Below are 8,643 nucleotides of genomic sequence, written 5' to 3'. Positions count from 1 at the left end.
TTCTCAGCATAAAGTCTATCACCTTCTTTGCCTACCACCTGCAGACCAATAGGCAAACAGAACAAGTCAACTAGATTCTAGAACAGTACCTACACTGTTTCTTGAATTACCCCCAGGATGACTGATTTTCTCCACTTCACTATGCGGAATTCGCCTTTAACAATGCAATCCATGCCTCAACATAACAAAGCTCATTCTGTGTAACTGTTTTCATTCTCAATTCCATCCTGACATACCCATGAACTCTCCAGTACCTGTAGCCGTAGACTAGTCTGCCCACCTACACCAAGAACTCCAGGAACAATTGATATCCATAAAGGAAACTCACAAACACCATGATGACCAAGGCTGTCAGACCTCTCTCAACTAGCCAGGGGGACAAGGTCTACTGACCCAGAACCTCAAGTTGGTCCACTTGTCAGCTAAACCCGAACATCAGTACTTGTGCCCATTCAAGATTTTGGAACAGGTCAATCCTGTAGCCTTCAAGCTATGAATACCTGCTTCACTCAAGATGCATTCAATATTTCACATTTCCCTCCTTAAGCTACATATTAAGAATATCTACAAATCACTCCAGCCCACCACCACTGCCCAGAACCATTAGAGAGCAAGAATAAATTAATCTGGCAAATCTTTAACTCCCGGTGAGTTAGGGAAAAACTCCCTTACCTGGTGAACTAGATGGGCTATGATCTGGATGACTGATCTTGGGAACTTGCTGAAAACATCCACACCCCAGACCTACCACAGGACTTCCACTGGGCTCCCAGGCATCAGCTTCTAATTTTCCACCAGGGTGCTCTACCCACACTCAGCCCCAGGTCCCGCCCCCACTCCACCACTTCCCCCAAGGCCCTGTCCCACCCCTTCCTACCCTGACTCTTTCCACCTCCTCCCCCAAGCACACCCCATCCCCACTCCTCCCAGCTCCTCCTGCACGCTACTGAACAGCCGTTCCGCAGTGTTCAAGAGGCGCTGGAAAGGAAGGAGTTGGTCGGTGGGAGCTGGCGGCAGGTGGGAGTGGGGCGGGGGACAGAAGGGAGTGTGGCTGCCTGTGGGTGCTAAGTACCCACTAATTTTTCTCTGGAGCACCCACGGAGTCGGGGCCTATGACTGGGCTCATCCTGAGAAACCAGGCCCTAGGGCTTCTGGGAGATGTCCTCAAAAGGGAGGGGTACTGTCAGGAATGAGGGCCTATAGCTGGGCCTGAGATCAGCAAGCACCACAACTGCAATGTCTAATTGGCCAGACTGGCTGAGCAGCATTGCAAGGTCTGCTCTTAAAACTACCTGTAGCACTTAGTACATGGCTGCTTAATGCTTATGCCTGCTGCTGCACTCACTCCTGTGCCTGCCCTGTTCCCAGCCTTCTTTCAGCCTAGATTCAGCACTCCTCAGTTTCTGACTCCTGTCTCCAGCTCTGACCCTTGGCTCTGACTCCTGGTTCCTGATTCCAGGTCCAATTCTTGGATCTTGACTTCTGCTCCAGATACTAGGCCAGACCACCACTGCTCTGACCACTAGCACTGACTGCCCAGGTCTTGGTCAGAGACACAGAGAAGCCTTTAACTCCCTTTTCTATGCAGTAAGTTTCTATGAGACTTGTGTAACTGATGACATTGTCTATGTAGAGCAGTGGTTCTTAACCTTTACTGCAGCTTGCACCCCTTTGGTTCTCAGAATACGTTCTTGTACCCCTTATCAAAAATCAAAGTATGTTCTCGCACCTCTTATAAAAAAATTGTTGAAGTAGGTCAGTTCTTTAAACCTAGATATATTTTTGTTTGTATATTACAGTAATAGTTAAAAAATGTATAATGTTAATAAATACATGGGTTTGATGAAACAAAGTAGTTGTACTTACGTGCCTGTGCTTAATTTGTGTTTTTGGTGATTTACCTTCTAAAAAAATCTGGCATGTCTTGCACCTCCAGAAAGGGCATCTTGCACCCACAGGGGGAGCATGCACCCCAGGTTAAGAACCACTGATGTAGAAGCTTCAGATGTGCAGAATACCTCATTTCCTCCTTTTCCCATTGAGATTAGTGCCATTCCCATCCCTGCCATAGTGTGACTGTATCTCTAGTGAACAGCAAGAACGAAAGACTGTAGAGTCTCAAGGTGGCCCGGGCAGCATCAGACAACAATAAGAAACAAAAAATGAAAAGTATGACACCAATAACTCCAAAGTATATTATTACTAGATAAAAGTCCATGCTGTCATGTGGGTGTAAAGTGCAAAAAAGCCTAAACGGCTGAGAACTTAAAAATTGAACAATAATAGGCTGTGAACTGCAGTGATGATTTAACCTGGTGATATTCTAAACAAAAAAATTCCCAACCATCCTTGTAGCTGTTTCCATCACTTCCCCTTGACTCAACAGACACAATACATGCCTCAGAATGACAAGGTGCTAACCTGGGATTAGGGCCCCTTTGGGCTCCAGAATCTTTTCCAGTTTCTAAAAATTATGTGATTTCAAGAAATTCAACCTTAACAAGAGGGGTTAAAAATGCTGTTGTGGTGGGGAACTGAATGATTAAGGTATGGGTATGGTCATATTCAATTTTTTACTCTAATCTTGCCCAGGTCAGCAGTGAATGAAAGTCATTGCTAGTGAAAGCTGTTCAGTGACCCACTTTATGTGACATGACTGATAGTCTCAGGCCAGCTCCTAGAAGAGAAGATGATCACACGTGGCCTCCTTATTGATAGTCTTAGCATATAAAGCCATGGAATTGTCTGAATGTGCATGGAAACCGAATTTCCCTTTGCATTGTTTATGCCAGGGCTGTACTACATATCCCAGGGATAAATACTCTCATATTGACATTATGCCAAGCGTCCCCCTGTATTTCAAATTTGCATCACAAATTTTCAAATGTGAATTTTTTTTTACTGGCACGACAAAATTTTCACACATTGCAAAAGGAATACAAGCTCCTGCACTACATTATGTAGTTGCCTCACCAACACTGTTATTCGGGGGGAGGTTAATTCCCTGGGTGTTCGCCTCTTATTGCTCACATACCCACAGAGTACCATGCCATGCAGTCCGAGGGGAGGGACAATTTGCTCCCGTGCAATGCCCTGTGGGCCTATTAATGTCCACGCATCGGGGGCAGGACCCACATGTTCAGCACCTTGTCAGGCAGCTCTTGTCACCTTTGGGGCTCTGAGGGCAGCACCCTCCAGCAGCAAGCAAAGCAGGAGGGGGACAATAGACTGAGGTGGGAAAGAGGCAAAATCAAGGGGAAATAGCTCCTTCCCTGTAGGAAACGGCCTCCCCCAAGCCTGTAGGGGTCTCTGCAGCTGAGCTTCCCCCCACTCATTGATCCACCCTCCCTTTCCCCTCAGGCTGCCGCGGGCAGGGCGGGCGGGCGGCCGGGAGAGAGAATGTACCCACGGCACCATAGAGAGTACCCAGCGGCAGGGGCGGAGCGTCGAGCTGCACGGCGGACTGGAGTGAGCTTCCCGCCGCCATCTTGACGCCGGGCACGAAGGCCCTCCCGCGGCTAGTTTCACAGCACACACCCTCCGCCCTGCGGCGGTCGAAAGGGGCTGGAGTTTCACCGCCAATCATTCCGCGCCGGTGGGAGGAGTAGGCGGTTTCCGGACGCACGGGCCGCTCCGCACAGTGTCGCGCTTCCCCTGCCCTCACCTAAGATGGCGACTCCCCCCCCCTCTCGCGCGGCGGGGGCGGGGCCGGGGCCGGGGCCGCCCCCTGCCTGCCTGGGTGTGTGGGGGGGGGGGTGTTGTGTGTGCGCCAGGCGCCCGCCCGCCCCGGCCGTGACTGACACTCACACGCGCCCCGTTCGCAGGGCCCCGCCGACACACCGACCTCGCGGCAGCAGCGCGATGACGGCCAGGCGGGAGGTAGCGGCGGCGGCGGCGGCCCGCGGCCCCGGCTCGGCCCGCCGGGCGCCCGGGGCCCCCCGACTCGAAGCGGCGCTGCGGCTTCTGCTCGCGCTGATCGCGCACACGGCCCGGGCCGAGCAGGAAGGTGAGAGGCGCCCCCGCCCCTCGCGCCGGCTCCCGGGCTCCGCCGTTACCGTTTGGCGCCTGGTCGCGGAGCGGGGCCCCGATCCTGGAAGCCTGCGCCGGGCCCAGGCTGCGGAGGCTCCCCCCGGGGCGGGGCGGGGCGGGGCGGTCGCTCAGGGGTTTGCTGGGACCCGGAGCGCTCGAGCCGCGGGCGGCCGCTGAGCCGGGGAAGCGGCTTCCTCCCCGTGCCTGGGCCGCTGCCACCCTCGGCCGGGCCCCTGTGCGGGTGGGGGTGTCCCTTCGCAGCGCCTCGCTTCTCCTCCCGGCCGCTGCCAGCTCACAGGCTGGGGCTGGGGCTGGGGCTGCTCTCCCTGCCGCCCTTCCCGGACTGTCACTGCCGGTCTGACGCGCCCCGCCTCGGCCCGGGGTAGATGGGGTGGGGGGGGGGGAGAAGCAGGGGTCAGGGCTGGCCGTTGAGGCTTATTCGCAAGCTTGCGGAAGGCCGTTGACATTGAGGTGAACTTGTGAATGGGCTTCACCTCGGGGCTTTCCCTGAGGCAGTGGCAGGGGGAAGCTGGTGCTGCCTCGTAAAACACTTTCCCTTGCGGGCGCTTCCCTATGCTTAAGTTCGAAGGCAGCTGCCCATTATAAGACGCTTTTGCACAGATACCCCCCCCCCCCCCAAACTGCTCCACTAAGAGATTGACATCCACCCGTCCCCCAGAACTTTGGGCAGGCTGAACCTAGTCACTGTGTAGGATAGAGGGTATTTTTTGTTTGAGTTTGGTGAAATTCAGGAAGAGGCTTTTAAATTTGGTGTTTTGAAAACTCCTATACCACTTTTTTTTTTTTTTTTTTTTTTGTGGCTCATTTTATTTCTAATATGAGTTGACCCGAAATGCTACATTTGTTTTGTTGGAGTTGCTGAGCTGTGCCTTCTAATATTGTGGAGGGGACTAATGGAATAGGTAAAAAGGTAGTTGTCTTTAAGTGTCTAAAAAGCAACATTTAAATATCAGTGTTATTGTTTATAGTATAAACTGACATTGTGCTGGCTTAGATGCTGAAGCTGGGTTAAGCAAGAAGTGGAGGTACACATACTGTACAAGGGATAGGGCAGAAATATGTCAGAGCAGAAGCCCAGAAAGAGGGAGACTGGTAGAGAATTGGGAAGTACAAGCAGGTCAGGGGGAACACAGACAGGTGGCCTAGAGCCATTGTCTCCAGTTTTGAAGTGAGGAGAGAGCAGCATAGGTGTTTCTGCTGGAGAAATGGGGGATGGGACCCCAGTGTCATATACACAGAGATCAGCATATGTTTAGCTACACTTCCATTTCTAATCGAGGAATCAATTCTAATAATTACCTAATCCATTTGCTTTTGTAGATTTTAAGGTGGCAGTGTTGATATGGTATGATAGTGACAGAATCACAGCAGAGAGCTGGCTGGATCCCCAGTGTTTGGGTTTTAAAAAAAAGTGTAAGGAATGTAACATTTGAGTGTGGGGTGTTCATAGACCCAACAGTCATAACTGTGGTGTCTTCTCAGTCATTGGGTAGTTCAAATGTAGACACTTCCAAAATGTGGTTATTTCCATGCCCGGTGTTTGGTTATAATCATTCTGGTGTATTTTAGCTCACCTGTATTTAGTCAGCTCTTAATTGAAATAATTTCCAAATGTGATACCACTGATCTGTGCCCTAGAGTTAGTGCCACTTTAAGACCATATTTTATGTTGACTCTTCAGGAGGGCTGATCACCTTCATTGTTTGAGCAATTCCATATTGACATTCTCTGAGAAATAAATGCAATCTGAGACTCAAGACCAAGGTTTGAGCAGGTGCAATTGAGCTCTTTCAAGAAAGTAGTATAACTGCATCAATAGTTAAACTGATAAGCACATTTAACTTGTGCCTGTAAATTCACCCCAACCATACTTCAGTGATCTCCACAGAGTGAATTTGACATCCATGCTCTCTAGAAGACTCCTTTTTGTTGTTTGCTTTTTTGCATGTTGCCTGGATTGGAAGCCCTGGATAAAGTGAACAATGAAGCTTTAAGGTTTACCTACCAAGAAAAACTCCTGGATACAGGACATCTATCATATTTATGGGAATAAGCTATACTGCTACAAACACCTTTATACAGATATAAACAGTGTCTGTTGTATAAGGTCATACTGCTTTAACTAGATCGGTTTCTAAACAAAACTAGTTATAGTGGTACAAAAACTGTGTAGCCTAGCCTTAAAGTGGATAGAAGTCCATATCCAGCCTGAAATTGACTGATATTTGTCATTTTCATTACTACCCATATGGTTCTGAAGAGTATCAGGGAGACTTTTCAGAATGCTGTTAATCCTTTTCTTTTCTTTTTTTTGTTGTTGTTGTTTGTGGAAGTAGCAGAGGGACTGGAATTGGTCAGCAGAGTGAGTAAGAAAATACTGAATTCACTCAGTTTGAAGGTTCAGTCATCAGCCATAAGGACAAAAAACTTAAATTTAACTACTCTTCTTTAAAATTTTGCAGCTATCTGTGGTTCAGGCTTTCCTTTCTTATTGTTGTGAAGGTGTCCTACTCTACTGTCAAATGGCTATTTCAAGATCATTTGATATCTTCCAGTTTTTTGGTTACTAACCAGTCAAGGTCTAAAACATGGCAAGGCATAGAAGTGGTACTAGTCCTTGCTTTCAATATAAGTCTCTGGAAGTTTATCTAAGTCTGAGCCAGGCCGCGTTCAGGAAGAGTTTTAATGTTGCTTTCTAGCAGTTGATCTGGAACCTCTGCCGTTCAGCTTTATTGACAGCATTTTCCTCACCTTCAACTTGTACAGTTGTTGTGTATTATTTGTTTTCTTTGTATTCAATATATAACTTTTATACAAAAGCTGACTCTGGAAAACAACTTTCCAGAGTAATGCAGCACAAAATCCCTGCTTTGAAACTGACTAATGGGCACCTGACTACTCGGTTAACTTCTGATAGTTGTCTTTCCTACCGTTTCATAAGACTGGAGCAGAGAGAGCATGACTGGTAGGTAGCTTTAGTCCCTGAAAGCGTAACTCTTAAAGATGCTCTTTAGTGCTCACATTGAAACAGCTTGTATTTAAACAAACCTAACAACTGACAAGTCAACATGAGTAAATAATACCTTTGCACATTTGACTTACGCTCTTCTAAAGTCCTTGATATTTATCTTTGAAAGATGGCAACTGGACATAAATGGTAGTTAAGATTACTATTAAAGATAGAAAAGATGGTCTGTACTGGGACCCAGAAAATCCTCTTCTGTTTTCAGCCCTGCTGAAGACTTCCCATGTGATGTTGGGTGAGTCACTTTCTCTCTCTGCTTTTGCTAACATCTATAAAAGGAGGAGAGTAATACTTCCTTACATCATAGGAGCATCATAAACATAAATTCATTAATATTAGTGAGGTGCTCAGATACTACAGTGATGAGTACCACAGGGAAAAAGCCTCTACAATGTTTTAAAAAAAACTAAAACATTTTCTTTCCTTTTTTTTTGTCGTTTCTTGTACGCTGCTTTCAAAATTAATGTAAGGCACAATAAAATAAACTTACTTTAACACTAAAGTTGTGACCCTGATAGTCTAAAATATAATCTGGTATAGCAACCTCAACATTGAACTCAAAGGATGCTTATTCTATTATACTGAATTAGCACACCAAAATAATAAACAACATGAAGCAAACAGTGGTTAGTGAAGCAGAGTGGTACATTTTTACCTTGTCATTGAGACATTATAGATAATTGGAAAGCTAAGTGGTTTGTGCTACATCTTGCTGTTTTAATGTGTGATGAAAGTTAAGATCTTTCAGCCAAGGAAGTTTGTCATTTCTATTTGTATCAATAAGAATGGAATAGTAAGTGGTTAGGTCATGGTTGTCATTTATAGTTACTGGTTCTGTTAACCCATATTCTTTGGTTGTTAGCCAAATTAAATATGGTAGACAGCGTAGTCATAAGAACAGCCATACTGGGTCAGACCAATGGTCATCTGGCCCAGTATCCTGTCTTTTGACAGTGGCTAATACCAGGTGCTTCAGAGGGAATGAACAGAACAGGTAATCGCCAAATGATCCATCCCTTGTCGCCCATTCCCAGCTTCTGGCAACAGTGGCTGGGGATACTTTGAAGCATGATTTTGCATACCTGCCCATCCTGGCTGATTGCCGTTGATGGACCTATCTTCCATGAACTTACCTAGTTCTTTTTTGAGCCCTATTATAGTCTTGCCCTTCACAACATCCTCTGGTAAAAAGTTCCACAGGTTGACACTGAGTTGTGTGAAGGAATACTACTACTTCTGTTTTTTTTTTTGTTTTTGTTTTGTTTTAAACCTGCTGCCTATTAATTTCATTTGGTGACCCCTAGTCCTTGTGTTATGTGAAGGAGTAAATAATACTTCCTTATTTACTTTCTCCATACCAGTCATGATTTTACAGACCTCTGTCATATCCCCTCTTAGTCATCTCTTTTTCCAGGCTGAAAAGTCCCAGTCTTATTAATCTTTCCTCACATGGAAGCTGTTCCATATCCCTAGTCATTTCTGTTGCCCTTTTCCAATATCCAACATAGTCTAGTGGATAGGGAGTCAGGAGCCCTGGATTCTACTCCCAGCTGACCTGATGTGTAGCG

The 8,643-nt window shown here is 46.9% G+C and overlaps 1 protein-coding gene across 4 annotated transcripts in view; it reads left to right on the top strand.

Annotated features, from left to right (window-relative positions):
* Window positions 1-3,715: 3,715 nt before the first annotated feature.
* TMEM131 (transmembrane protein 131) overlaps window positions 3,716-8,643 on the top strand; it is a 185,955-nt gene continuing 181,027 nt past the window's right edge. For 2 of the 4 annotated variants that reach the window (XM_043490874.1, XM_043490912.1), the window contains exon 1: window positions 3,722-4,006. In XM_043490874.1, the coding sequence (XP_043346809.1) occupies window positions 3,862-4,006 (145 nt within the window). In that variant the 5' untranslated portion in view covers window positions 3,722-3,861. Of the gene's footprint in view, window positions 4,007-7,189; window positions 7,311-8,643 lie in introns of those variants that run through there. The other 2 variants (XM_043490813.1, XM_043490845.1) reach the window with 2 other exon arrangements.

This window comes from Dermochelys coriacea, chromosome 1 (assembly GCF_009764565.3).
Source record: "Dermochelys coriacea isolate rDerCor1 chromosome 1, rDerCor1.pri.v4, whole genome shotgun sequence".
NCBI classification, from domain to species: domain Eukaryota; kingdom Metazoa; phylum Chordata; order Testudines; family Dermochelyidae; genus Dermochelys; species Dermochelys coriacea.
This window is presented reverse-complemented; position numbering and strand designations above follow the sequence as displayed.